This window comes from Didymella exigua (assembly GCF_010094145.1).
Source record: "Didymella exigua CBS 183.55 unplaced genomic scaffold M421scaffold_2, whole genome shotgun sequence".
Classification (NCBI taxonomy): domain Eukaryota; kingdom Fungi; phylum Ascomycota; class Dothideomycetes; order Pleosporales; family Didymellaceae; genus Didymella; species Didymella exigua.
The window spans coordinates 1,426,111-1,439,795 of NW_022984776.1; the positions used below are offsets into that span (position 1 = coordinate 1,426,111).

At 53.7% G+C, this 13,685-nt stretch overlaps 5 protein-coding genes across 5 annotated transcripts; 2 read left to right on the plus strand and 3 right to left on the minus strand.

Annotated features, from left to right (window-relative positions):
• Positions 1–50: 50 nt before the first annotated feature.
• On the minus strand, positions 51–4,310 carry M421DRAFT_1074 (uncharacterized protein; the record flags this gene model as incomplete). The annotated part of the gene is made up of 2 exons (XM_033587155.1): positions 51–4,133; positions 4,209–4,310. 2 exons carry the CDS (start codon positions 4,308–4,310, stop codon positions 51–53), a joined length of 4,185 nt encoding a protein of 1,394 aa, XP_033453947.1.
• Positions 4,311–5,340: 1,030 nt separating this feature from the next.
• M421DRAFT_97771 (carbohydrate esterase family 15 protein) lies at positions 5,341–6,661 on the minus strand (the record flags this gene model as incomplete). Its single annotated transcript, XM_033598543.1, has 4 exons — positions 5,341–5,775; positions 5,825–6,022; positions 6,067–6,408; positions 6,617–6,661. The coding sequence occupies 4 exons, from the start codon at positions 6,659–6,661 to the stop codon at positions 5,341–5,343; spliced, it is 1,020 nt and encodes a 339-aa protein (XP_033453948.1).
• A 1,131-nt stretch (positions 6,662–7,792) lies between these two features.
• M421DRAFT_52293 (S-adenosyl-L-methionine-dependent methyltransferase) lies at positions 7,793–9,162 on the plus strand (the record flags this gene model as incomplete). The annotated part of the gene is made up of 2 exons (XM_033595007.1): positions 7,793–8,627; positions 8,684–9,162. The coding sequence occupies 2 exons, from the start codon at positions 7,793–7,795 to the stop codon at positions 9,160–9,162; spliced, it is 1,314 nt and encodes a 437-aa protein (XP_033453949.1).
• A 623-nt stretch (positions 9,163–9,785) lies between these two features.
• On the plus strand, positions 9,786–11,384 carry M421DRAFT_97773 (uncharacterized protein; the record flags this gene model as incomplete). Its single annotated transcript, XM_033598544.1, has 2 exons — positions 9,786–9,910; positions 9,941–11,384. 2 exons carry the CDS (start codon positions 9,786–9,788, stop codon positions 11,382–11,384), a joined length of 1,569 nt encoding a protein of 522 aa, XP_033453950.1.
• A 435-nt stretch (positions 11,385–11,819) lies between these two features.
• Positions 11,820–13,512, minus strand: M421DRAFT_416051 (uncharacterized protein). The gene is made up of 3 exons (XM_033590922.1): positions 13,108–13,512; positions 12,499–13,047; positions 11,820–12,447 (listed from the first exon to the last, which is right to left on the minus strand). Exons 1-3 carry the CDS (start codon positions 13,194–13,196, stop codon positions 11,859–11,861), a joined length of 1,227 nt encoding a protein of 408 aa, XP_033453951.1. The 5' UTR covers positions 13,197–13,512; the 3' UTR covers positions 11,820–11,858.
• Positions 13,513–13,685: the final 173 nt, after the last annotated feature.

The window sequence follows — 13,685 nt, forward strand, 5'->3', positions numbered from 1 at the left end:
AGCAACCTGACGGTGCGCCACGCAAAACGGCCGTGTACTCACTTTCTTCCCTAAATCGCCCGCGGCGTACCCACAGCGCTCGTCACGCCCGTGCTCAGCCCACCCGTCGCACTCGCCGCGTCGTCAAAGTCCTGCCACTCCGGAAACTCCTGCGCCGCCTCCCTGAGCTTGTCGACCGCCGTCTGCTCAATGAGATTGGCGTCCTGGTACAACAGGCTGCTGTCCTCGTTGTAGAGCCGGCAGTTGGCGCACAGCAGCGCCACATCGGCCCGGAACTGCTTGGGCGACTGGTACTCCTTCTTGTTGATCTTCTTCTTAACTTGGTTCATGCAGATCGGGTTCTTGATGAGCTGGTAGTAGTCGGGGTAGTCCCATTTGTCAGGCAGCTCGATGAAGGGGTCGATGATGCCGCGGTTGGGAATCCCTTCCTCCGTCGACTCCTCTTCGAGATCGTTGAGCGCTTCGTAAACCGTGTTGACAATCTTTTGTAGCGAGGCGCGCTGCTGGGGCTGCAAGTTGTCCTTGGCTGGTGCTGGCCGCCCGCGCTTGCGGGGCGCCACGTCCCCATCTAGAGATGCTTCGTCGGCCTTGCGCTTCTCGGGCAGCTTTGGTTTCCTGCCGCGCTTCTTCGGTACCGGCTCTTCTGAGCTCTCTCGTGACAGCGCAGGTGATTCTTCCCTCAGGCCGGACTTGCGCCCCCGCTTAGCGACCCTAGCCTCCTTGCGGGCGATGGCAGCTTCGATAGTGTCTTCGTCATTGTCAACAGCCTCAAGCCATTGCTCTTCCGTAAGACCGTCGTCGTACTTGACGCGTGTACGTTCACGAGCACCGCGACCGACAGGTGTGTCCGCAACTTCTTCGACAACAGGTCCCTCCTCGTTGAGGTAGATGTCGGGAAGTTCGCTCTCACCGATGAGACGTGGGAGTGCCTTTCCTGGGCCGTATGGGTCCTCTACTAGCCGCTTCCTGTCCATTTCCTGGAAGAGCTTGAACTCATCTTCATTTCGCATCATGATCAGGTTGAGATCATCGTCGTCCATTTCTTCTTGCTCAAGGCTTTCGGCAGCTTCAGCAGACTCCAACATGACTCGCAGCATGGCATCACGCTCTTCGTTCGTGGACTTGTTGTCGAACTTACCAGCCTGAATGACCTTGCCGTCCATGTCAAGCTTGTAGTTGGCTCGCTCGAGAATCTTCTCTTCGACAGAGTTGGACGTGATGAGGCGGAGAATGCGCACTTCGTTCTTCTGTCCGATACGGTGAGCACGATCTTGGGCCTGCAAATCCTGATGAGGATTCCAGTCGGAGTCGTAGATGATGACAGTATCGGCGGTCTGCAAGTTGAGACCAAGACCACCAGCGCGTGTAGACAGCAAAAAACAGAAGTAAGGCGAGTTGGGAGCATTGAAAGCCTTCAGCAAATCAGATCGGTCGTCAGCCTTGGTGGCACCGTCCAAACGCATGTACTTCATGCCTCGTAACCGCAGGTAATCTTCCATGATGTTCATGATCTGTGTCATCTGGAAGAACATGAGCACGCGATGCCCTGTGGCGTGGAACTTAGGCAGAATACGATCCAGGAGCTCAAACTTTCCTGCCGCACGCCATAGAAGATCGTTGGTACCGCGCGTAGGGTTCATCTGATCTTCAACTTCCTCAAAGACAAAGGGATGGTTGCACAGCTTTCGCAACTGCATGAGCATGTTGCTCAGACCACGCATACCAGTCTTGCCACCCTTCCCGTCGCTAACCATGAGCCTGTTGTGCGTGACGAGCTGCTTGTACAGCTTGGCTTGCAGAGTAGAGAAGTTGCACTTGATGACGCGCTCGGTTTTGTCAGGCAGATCCTTCTCGACATCCTTCTTGAGACGACGCAGAAGGAACGGGCGGAGAACCTTATGAAGACGACGAATAACGAGCAGCTGCTCTTCTTCTGTCAGCTCCATCTTGTCTTGACCACCAGTGTTGGCGAACGGAGTGTTGAACCATTCATCGAACGACGTCGCGGACTTGAAGATGGTTGGCAGTACGAAGTTGAGCATAGCCCACAGCTCAGTCAGGTTGTTCTGCAATGGGGTGCCGGTAAGAATGAGACGGAAGCGAGTGGTGTAGTACTGTGTGATGGTGCTGCTCAGCTTCGAGTTGGCGTTCTTCATACGGTGTCCCTCATCGACGATCATGTGTACCCACTTGATCTTACTCAGGATCGGACGGTCCTTGATGATGAACTCGTAAGTGGTGAGCAGGACCTGGAATTGGCCCCATCGGATCTGCTGCTGGAACTGCTTCCGCTGGTTCGGCGGTCCTTTATACACAATCTTCGTCACGCTAGGCGCCCACTTCTCGAACTCGCTGGTCCAGTTCGTCAGTGTACTGAGTGGTACAATAACCAGGAAAGGTCCGGGCTGGTGCTTCTTCTCGATGAGATATGTGATCAGACTAATCGTCTGGATGGTCTTTCCGAGACCCATCTCGTCAGCAAGAATACCGTTGAGGTTGTTGTTGTACAGCGAGATCATCCACTGCAGACCCTTGACCTGGTACTCCTTCAATGTACCACCGACCAAGCACGAGGCCTGTGCACTGACAGTCTCCTTGATACGATGGGCAATTTCGTAGTAGTCGGTCTTCTTCTTCCCAGGTCGGGCCTCGTCGTCAGTGGCACCTTCGTCGTCTGAAGACTCGTCCGACGCCTCCTCGGCGTTGTTGAGCTTGTAACGATCTGAGTGGTTTCGCTGTTGCGCCTTGACACTGGCGGCGAGCTGCTTTAAGAAACCATCGGTCTGCTTCAGCAAGTGAGAGATACGTGTATCCTTGGCCTGGCCCAAAAGCTTGAGATAGGTCTCTTCGTCGTTGGCCTTCAGAGCCTGCAGACGCTGCTTGGCGGTACGCTCGATGCGCTTTTGCTCTTCCTTCTCGATGTTCTGGTGAGTGGTGATCATGATACGACCGAGCTTCTGCAGGCGTTGTCGTTGAGCCATGCTGGCTTCTGTAAGCTCTGTGCGGTGTTTCCTTATAGCATCGATGAATTCGTGGTGCTTCTTCTTCTCCTTCGTCTCACGGGCATCGCGCTGTTGCTTCTCGAGCTTCTCGGTAAGACGGGCTTCGCGCATCGACTGCTTCTTGAGTCTGCGGTAGACTGTGCGGTTGGCAGTCATTGCCAGGTTGTCAGCGTGGATCATCTGCTGGGCGATCTCTCTACGCAGCTTGCGCTGCTTCTCCAAGAGGTTGAGCTTCTTCTGCTCAATGACAAGTGCGAGCTTGACCTTGCCGTCATCCTCGGGCGAGTCTGTCTTGCTTGTATCCCACGAACCGATGTTGGCGTTGAACTTCTCCAGTTCAGCCTTTCGCGCGGTAATCCGGTTGTACAGGATAGTCTCGCGTTCCTTGCGCAGCTCTTGCATGCCTTGCTGAACGGCATCGATGTCAACGCCCTGAGGCATGATCGAAGGGAGGTATGGGCGGTTCTTGCGCCGAGTGTGCGAGATGTAGTTGACGTCGTGGAAGGCTTCGCTCTTCCAGGGCTCAATGAAAGTATCAGGAAGGCGCGGCAGATTCCTGGGCTCTTGCACAGCACCGCTGGGTCCGACTGATGCGCTCGCGGCGCGTGTGGCATTGTCTAAGACCTGCGAGGCGGCTGCGACAGCGTCAGAGGTACTCTGAGGCTTCTTGGCCTGCTGCGTGCTGAACAGTTGTTGCATGTTAGCCGGCAGAGGAAGACCCTTGGACAGATGCTTAAAAGCCGAGATCTGGTTCCTGAGCATGAACAGCTGTTCCTTTGTGAAGCCACCTTGGCCACCGCTCGTTGCAGAAGTGGGTGTCTGGCCATCTCCAGATAGTGCTTGTCCGCCCGCAACAGTAGACTGCGCGCCGCCAGAAGGCCCGCTTGTAGCGGGTGTAGCAGACGAGCCGTCAGACAGCTTCGCGCCATTCATAGCCACGGCAGCGCCGTTCTGCTGACCGTTCTGCTGCTCGGTGAGGCTCTGCTGTCGCTGATGTTGCTGTTGCTGCATCATCTTCTGCTGCTGTGCGATGTACTGGTTGCGCTTCTGGACCATGGCGAGGACATTTCGGGCCTTGATGAGATCAGGGTTGGTGTCAGGAACGCCTGCCGCCTTCATCTGCTGGTATTTCTATACAGAGGTCAGCAACCACAAAGTGCGATGGCATGAGCGCCGAGCGCATGCATGTCTACAAGTGTGTCTTACCTGGAATATCTGCGCAACCTGTTCCTTACTGAGGTTGGCAGGCAGCTGCCCTTGGCCTTGAGGCTGACCAGACATGTCTGGCGTGGCCTGAGTTGATGCCATGGTTGCGGTGTTGGGCTAGATGCACGGTGTGGCGCAAAGTATAACTGCCACAGGCTTCGAGCGCGCTCAATGGGCCGTGAGGAGGTTGGGCGAAAGCGCGCAATACGGGGAAAGGACAGTATGAGTCGGTGAAGTGAATATGCAGCAAGCTGCTATGACATTATCATGCAGCGGCGTGGCGGTGTGTGCCGTTGGTGAACAAGGCTGGTGCACCTCCGCCGGGGGTGCGCGCGCGCGTGTCGCGGTCGATGGCAGTACCGGAGGCTGCCTGGCAAATTGCGTGGGGGTGGGCAAAAGGGCGCAGGCACGCGCAAAATGTTGATCGTGGTGCTTCACGCGTTGTAAACAATGGGTTGCGCGCGCAAAGAAGATGGGGAACGCTGTCCGGTGATGTTGGGGTTGGTCGGCGTTGGGTGGACGTTCATCAAGGCGCGGCAGAGCGAGTTCCTACCGTACGCCCCCACAATTGGTTAGCAGGTCAGGTGATCAGCACGGCCTCTGATTGGTGCACGCGTCATCTGTCATCTCCCTCACTTATTCACATATGTTCACCGTTATGGATGCCTCGATGCTGGTCTCGTCGATTGGAGCGACGTCTGACGTGTTTGCGGTTGAGCGTTTGGGCCACCGGCGGAGATCCGGATTGGCGAACCAGTGGGCATTGCGACCGTGACCCCTCCACTCCCAACGACGACCTTGCGAACATCAAACTCACTGCCTTCGCCTTCAGACGTTCCGAGTATTCGTTCTGCTATAAAAAACTGGCCTGGAATAGCGCTGTTGAACGATGGGTGTGCCTATTCTGATGGATATCTGGTTACTACGTCATCACTGTGATGGTGTTGAGCTGGAGGACGAGAAGGGGCTCAAGGATCGCCTTGTTCAGCCGCTTCGCAACGTAGAGTACGATCAAAGATTCAAATGTGACCATCAATCTTCCGAATCCTATTCATGTGCAATTTATTGCAAATCAATATACGTGCCATGGGCGCACCTTCAACTGGCCTGCATTTCGTGACAACGACCAAGCCTAAGAGAGAGTGGGTGTCGTCCAGTCGATGTACGTGCCGACATCTGCGCCACTAGGACCCTTCTCAATGTCCACCGTGTTTGTATTCTGGTTCAAAAGAAACTTGCCAATGAACGCAGTAAGATCAGCCTGCTTAGTTGCAGGGACCGAGCAGTGGTTGTGAGGACCAGCTCCTGTGAAGCCCATATTGTCCGGCATGCCGAGCGCCTTGTAGATCAGCCATCCAGCCTTCATACAACTAGTCGTGGACACATGACCAAACGAGTCAATTTCATTCTCGATGACGAGCAGACCACGAAGGGCGACCCTGCCGGCGAGCTGATGTTGGCCAATAGCCTGGATGTTTGCTTTGGTACTGAACGCATTGAATCTGGGGCTGTGCCAGATATTCTCACCGAAGATCTGGGAAGCGGTGTGGAAATTTTTGCCCTTCGCCTTATCGGAGTCGGAGATGCGTCAACACGCAGCACCGCCGGCGCCAGACCTGTGGGAGGCCGAGTGCGATGCGCTTGACGAGGGCTGCGGCAACAAAGGTGGCTCTTCCATTACGTGAGCAACCGATCACACCGACACGCTCAGGGTCAATGCCAGCACTAGGTGTTATCTCGAGGGCGTCGATGATGCGGTCCACGCCCGCCGCCCAGGTCGTGAGAGCGCCAGCACTGTGACTGCCCTGACCTTGCTGGGCAGCAACGTCGTTGTTATTGAATGTGATAGTCACGACACCGTAGGGATGGGTAGGCTTACGGCGCGGTATGTGATGATAGCTGGGAATGGATCCGAGCCGCTGTGCTTCTGGATCAAGACAGCAAAGGTGATTGACTTGCCGGCTTCAGATGCAGTGATTGAAAGGCTGTCCTCAGAGAGCGAAGCAATGATGCTGAAGGGCTCTGGAGGGAAAACACTCAGCTCCCAAGCCTGAAAGGCGGCGCTGACCTCCTGGTTCTCACAGGCAAAGTCTGCTTTGGTTGTGACGATCCTGCCATCGGAGAACTTGAAAGGATCGGCTGGCTTAGCGTTTGTGGTCGTCGGGAAAGTCGTTGGAACGTTACAAGTGGCCTGACGTTCCTACACAAGAGGCGCTGCGCTGGCTCTTGCTGACAGAAGGTGGATGATGGCTGAGGACTTCATGTTGTTAAACTTTGTAGGCTTGGTCTTTAGGGTGAAGATAATCCTCGAGAGACTTCGATGGGTCCTGCTTATACTAGCATTGCTGTGTTGTGCACAAGAGCACCCGGCAGAAGTGCCTGCTTGCCACAACCTGCTTACTACAAACCCGGTGAGGGCACTGATGACTGTGATGAATTATTCCACCAGCCATAGTCCGGTTTCGTGATCACCCCAAAAGTTCCATGTTGAGTGATGTGGATATCTCTTATTTTAGGCATTTCTCAAAAAAGCGTCTGGCCCTAAGACCTCCCTTCGGTCGCGATCGAGATAGGCATCCACTTTACCACTGCTGGCAAGTATAGCTTCAATGTTAGGATTCGGATTTGGAAGTGCTCAACTTACGGCAGAAGCCAGAGATGGTCGTCGGACATTGCTTATGACAACTCCATATGGTTCTGCATATCGACAGCTTTATGACGGTACCAGTCGCAACGATTGTTAGTGGTATCGCTGTGTGTTCGGACTCAGCATATCAGCTGAGTAACGTGGTGTTATTCGATATCTGATACCGCTAGAGCCACTGTAATGATTGGCATGGTTTATGCAATCGGTTATTGACGAGACCTGAAGACCACCAAAGTAGTAAACGAAGCCGAATGCGAGTCCCGTTCCTTCGAAAGTGTGAGGTGTACTCAGCGACGAGTGGCAAGCCACTTATGGCGGGACTCGATTGGGCATCCTATGACTAGAGCATGATCTTTATACTTTGGAACACTTAGGTACTGGACGTTACTGGTGTAAATATGGAGGCAAGACAACTGAAGTCACGCAAGAGCGTCGCAAGCCTGCTCTAAGACATGTTCGTCACCCAGGTGTCCTGTCTCAAGAACGAGTAAGGGTGCCGACGCTGTGGGAACGTTCGTTTATTCAGACCCAACATTCAATTTCTTGGGTGGTTCTGATGGGCATCTTGAATTCCGACTGATGAGGATGTGGATGAGTGTGAGGAAGGAGAGGGAAGGGCGTCCGCCTTTGGAAGATGTGTTAGTAAGACAGCTAGCCCATCTCGGCACTAGTACCAACCTTCAGCTTCGGCACCCCTCAGTCATACAAACGATTTGAAATCTGACGAACGTCGAAATATCCGCACTCTTCTTGAACGCAGACTGCATTCTGCAGCTCGATAACAGAGGACGATTAAGGGACCCGCGCACAGCCCGCGCACAATTGGATTACACTTCCTTGTCGCAGTCGGACCGTCTATGGTCTCACTTACTCAAAGCACCGTCAATCACCAATCCAAGCACTCGAGGGCTCTCGACAGATAGCTCAGTCCTCTGTCATGGCTAGTGAACGACAAGCAGATGGAGCCATCAAGTTCTACGAAAACAGAGCTGCAGACTATGACAACACATGGCATGGCGACTTCACCGGCCGCTTCGTGTCAAACGTCGACATCGAGCCCGGTCAGCACGTGCTAGATCTAGCATGCGGTACTGGACTTCTCACCTTCCTCGAAGCAGATGCTGTGGGGCCGACTGGTGATGTCATCGGTGTCGATGTAACCCCATCGATGCTCGGGGTCGCTCAGTTCAAGGCGAGGAACGCTGGTGACAAGTACGCAAATGTGACCTTCTTAAAGGGGGATGTGCTACATCTGGAAGAGCTGGAAGAGCTCAAGGACATCAAGTTTGATGTGATCACCGTCGCCTCTGCTCTGGTCCTGTTTCCTGATCCAAAGGCTGCGATCGAGCACTGGTCACATTTTCTGAAGCCTGGCGGCACCCTCGCATTAGATGCAACACATCCAAGAAACCTGATAGCGGGCATGGTCCTTGAGAAGGTCGCTAGGCGCTTGGGCTTAGATATTCCCTACAACAGATCTTGGAGCAAGTCAGAATCAACCCTAAAGGACGTTCTTGAGTCTGCTGGCCTCGAGTGTGAGAAGGTTGTGACAGTTGAGAACCAAGCGGGGTATGGGAGACGCTCATATGATATGGAACAGTGGGATGACTTCTTTGTTGAGAACGTCATTATGAAGGACGTTGCAAGGACCTTTGCAAGCAATGATATTAGAAGAAAAGCACAGGGTGTTTACAAAGAAGAGTGGGAAAAGCTGGCGATCGATGGCAAGGTCGAGGAAGTCGACTCTGTGTTCCTTGGGGTCGCGCGCAAACGTAAGCTCAACCTCCACGAACGGGTGCCAGCGAACAACATACTGATCGGTTGACAGCTGTTGACGGTTTACGATACGTTCCAAAAACCGCAGGTAACGGTATCATCTTCAAAGGCGGTTGCAGATGCGGCGGCATTCAGTACACGTCGACTGCATGCCCCAAGGACATTGTCGTCTGCCACTGTCGCGCATGCCAACAATTGTCTGGCTCTGCCTACATCTCATTCACCGGCGTGTCCAAAAGTGCACTTACTTTCACGGAGCAGTCTACACGTGAGATCCTAAAGCTCTCGGACATCGCAGAGAGGTCGTTCTGTTCGCGGTGCGGCGCCCCGATCTCGATGGCACTTTCATTCCACGAAGACGAGATCTCGTTGACGATGGGCTCTGTGGACCTGGAAAGCATGAGCTGTGAACTGCCGAAGATAGGAAAGCACATCTTCCTCCGTGAGAAGGCGCCATGGCTCGTGCTCGGCGATGACGGAGCTGAGCGATGGGAAACGTTCGAAGACGCGCATTTGATCAAAAGCAAATGAGGGTCGAGAGACAGTTTTGGTAGGGGTGGAAAGGCTCCGTGGCGTGACACGATCGCGGTCGAGGTCGAGCGAAGACGCTGAGCTCTGTTTCGGCAGCCTCACCAGTGACAAGTAGCGTCATCACTATTTTATATGTATAACGACGGCGCGAACTTGTTGCAGTGAACTACTGCAGGTTTTTGAACGGAACGCCTCATTATGGAAAAGATCTTGGGGCGATTGGTGCCTTTTAGCGATGGGATGCATGCTGGCGGTGAGCGCGTCATTTTTCACATCGCCAGCCTCCTGCCAGCCACGTTGTTAATCTCAGAGACTCGACAGCACATTTCCTCGTGCAACATCCACTCTCGAATCTGATACCCACACACATCCAGCAATCCGTTGCACAACTGCTCACAACTGCCATTTTATCCAAACTCTGTGCCCTCCTTGGCCGCTTTACTTTCGCGCTTCTGCAGGTCCAGGTCCACCAACGGAGGTAATCGATAGCGTCCGCTGTTGACCAGGATACCGCCACAACACGCGTTTCACGAAGTACATTCCATCCGTTCGCTCGTCAACAGGCTCATGAACAGCTGTTCGAAAGAGGAAATTCGTGGGCCCTTATTATTCAACCAGAAATCATGCTTCAGCCAGCTTCTCCTGAGCTCGAGCTTCAACAACCTCCTCAGGCCTCACATGCAGCCCACTTCCCAGCGCGGGGTGCACTTAAGGCTCCAACATCCCCGCTAAGGCAATTCACGGTACCGTCCGACGAGGAGCTGAAAAGCTTCGACAGCATCGACCTTTCGGCTTCAATCCGACCGCCTCCTTCTGTCTTAACTTCAAACGCCACTGCCTATGATCCACACAGCGACTCACCTTCCCCACTCGAAGACTATCCACGTGCAGGTCGCAGCAGTCACCAGCGCACGCTGACAGGCACATTTCTCAACAACAGCCAGTCTTTTCTCAACCGCGCATCATCCACCATACAGCAACATACTTCCGCAGCATCGATTCGATCGCATTCGCCAAGCAAGTCGCTAGCCAGCTTTCTGCCTTCGAGGAGCGCAATTGATTCGACCAAGAGCTGGTTCAACGGATCTTCGGCGCCCATCAAACTTGGTCTTCAGCAGCAGGACGACGACACAGTCTCAGAGTCTGGATCAGAAGTACCCTCTGAGTACTATTCTTCGGACTCAGGATCTGAGAGTGAGGAAGACGAGGAACAATCATACAATACCATGAACATCTTCAACCGCAAGCCTACGCATACTCGGGCGGCTTCCGAAACACCAGCGCGTTCTGAGCAGATGGCGACATCGACCAAGCCACAGTACCAATCACCTGCCAGCAGCAGGTTTGCGTGGCTGTTGTCGACACAGAAGAATGCCGCAGTGCCATCGCCGACTCCAGCGCCGGTCTACCACAACGCCGACGATGAGCTGCTCAATATGAATATCCCACAAGCTCTCTTTCCTCACGGTCCCGCCGATCCTCTCGCGCCATCGTCCTTCAACGACCTTCTCGCGAACGCTGAAGCCCTCCTTGCCCGCTACCAAAAGTCGTACCGCCAGCTGTCAACCGCACTTGTTGATGCGCAATCTGAGCAGAGCGCTCAGGACGACGAGCTGGATGAGGCAGAGACAAGGGCGCGTCATTTGAAGATGCAGCTTGAGACAATGGCGGCAAGGGCGACAGAGCAAGACGAGCAAATGCGGCAACTGGTGGAGGACCTTGCATTCGAGCGCCACGCTAGACAGGAGGAAGAAGCTGCGCGCAAAAGGAGCCTCGCGTTGATCAGAAGCCAGCCTCAGTGTAGCTGCCAGGACGCACCGCGCCGCCGCAACCGCATCTCGAACTCTGAGCTCAGCGTCGACTCCGGCTTTGAGTCCGATGTCGAAACCGACGCCGCAAGCCTGTTCTCGAGAAATTGTCTGAGCCCCACAGGCACCGATCGATCCTCCATTCTCGAAGTTGAAGCCGAAGTCACACCGACAAAGCATAAGAAAGTGCAGAGCTTACAGCGCAGTGGCACATACGACAAGCACAGAGGCGGGTCAGTCAGTGTGCAGAGCTGGGGCTGCGCCAATTGCGAAGGCGGCTCGCAAGCTTCTGTTTGGGGACGATTGAGCAAGGAACGGGAAGAGAATCGTGTGCTCAGGCACCGGGTAGAATCGCTGGAGGAAGCTGTTGAGAGCGCCTTGGACGCTGTGGGTGGACAGATGGGCATGCCTTGAGCCGCCTTAAAATCGAAGATCGAGCAATGAGAAGTTGAATGGTACTAGATTGGCTACGCCGCCTTTGATATTAGCTGCATTGACCTACACATTCGTAGTATAAAGAGGTTGAGCACCATCAGCATAGTTACGATACAGCAAGACAACTTTCAAGCACATACACATCGTTACCCCTTCTGTTCAACAATCTGCACATAAAGACTCTCGGTATCTGAATTGAGGATACATTTTTTCCTTAAGACGCCTCCAAATCTTACAAGAGCGCCTGCTCCTCTACCATGGGAAGCCCCTGAACGTTGAACTACATGAAGGGGGTATTTGCAATGTCATTGCGCCTGTCCAATTGCAGACTGCACGAGCAGTCGTTTGCCGCTCCCACCCACCATGATCCAACTCCTGGCAGACATTCAAACCATCGTCTTGAAGTTTTATTCACGAGTGTGCATTATTAATTCATTGTACAATTATCCAGATCTACTGAAACGGATTAAATGTCCCAACAGGTTTTCTCTCCCCTTCATCGAGCGTACTATTGCTGCGCTGCCCCAGACTAAGACTCCTCCGCTTGTCCGCCTTTGGCATCCCATGAGTATAGTCCCCTGATACCTTAGCTCCCGTCTTCTCGGGTTTGACTTCAATAGATGTAACTGTTGTAGTGACGCCCTTCCGTATACCCTCCCACCGCTCCTCCGGCGCCCCTGTATCCAGAAAGTTTTCCTCATCGCTGCTGCTCCCGCGCCCGCCGGTGACGGTGGTAGTCCGGATCGTTCTTTCGCCGGCAGGCCGCAGGTCCTCGAGAGCCTGCTGGGTACCAAAGCTTCCACCAATTTTCGATTGAAAGCCTGCCGGACCCTTGGACCATGGCATGCCGGAGTTTTGGCCCGTGGAGCCCAGGACCGCTTTGAAGAGGGGCTTGAGCGTCGCGATGCAGCCCGCTGTTATCCCGATGCCGACTTCTACGGTAGTCCAGATTGCGAAGTCGGTAGTGCGGTAGAGAAAGTCGCCTTTGTATTGACCGAGGCTTGAGGTGTAGGGGAGGCGGATAATAGTTGCTGTTGAGCCACTGGGGAGGATGTCAGTGCCGCTGTTGCTGAAAACGTCAATCGATACATACATTGCGGCAAGGCCGATAATTCCGCTGACGATGACCTTGACGCGGCGCTTCATCTGCAAGTCTTTTACAACGAAGATGGGTAGTATGCCAAAAGTCCAGTCAGCGACTGAGTTCAGCGCTGAGACAGCGTATGTCAAGTACATGACCAACGTTGCCGGAATACAGGTGCCGGTGTGGTCAGGATTCAGATCCCACCAGAAGGACATGGGCCTGCACTGCAATAGTACCAGCAATGTGTATGAGGCGCCGACTACTGCTGATACGGCCATGATGAACCAAATGATCCAGATGTGAAGTGGGGCAACTGTAATGCGTAGCAGGAACAGGCCGATGGCTATCTTGAAGATTGACGTAGAGATGGTGTAGAACACTTCGCAGAAGAACCAGTAATGGAGAGCAGTCTGCGCTTGCTCATCTGTAAGATTCTCACGATGCGCACCGGATCCGTGTACGGCACCGCCGATTTGGCATGCGAGGTATGCCGTGAAGAAGGCGAGTGTTACGATCATCATCTTGTCGTCCAGGCCAAACCCTTTCACGAGGAATGTTCTGATGTTCGCGTTAGTTCGCTTCAAACAATGGATACTTTGCGGGACAGCTAAAACTAACCTGACATAGCACCGTAATCCAACGGTCACCCACGAAAGGATGAGGAAAGTTATGGCAACGGCTGCAATTTGCCCTCCGCGGTCTTGCATATTAGTGTACTGATTCTTGGGACCGTTGGTATCAAGCGAACAAGCGGACCAAAATTGGCGGGATCCAATCGGCGAACCGTAGAGCAATTCGGTGAGAAAACTGTAGATCAACGCCTATATGAAAGGTTCCATGTTTAGGAGGTAAATCGGCAAGAGGAGCTGGAAACTAGAAATATAAGGTTTTGGAGCAAGGCCCATAGTACTTGATTATGGTCCTTGAACTCCAGTGACATGACTCTGTGTAAGCACTCCGTGCCGTCCTCCTTAAGAAGATCCACTTCCGGTGCAAGGTCCAGTTCCCATTCCGTTGTCCCCGTTGATCTTTTGCCCAAGTTGAGCGAACGAGAAAATTGCGGTGCAGGAGAAGTTCGCCGAACTAGCATGGCCTGGTTTGTGCTGATCTATAACGACGGGGTCTGCACGGACGTGCTGTAGACGAGCCAGTCTCACCAGACGGATGAGGTAAGACTATCGTATGCTAGCGAGCGG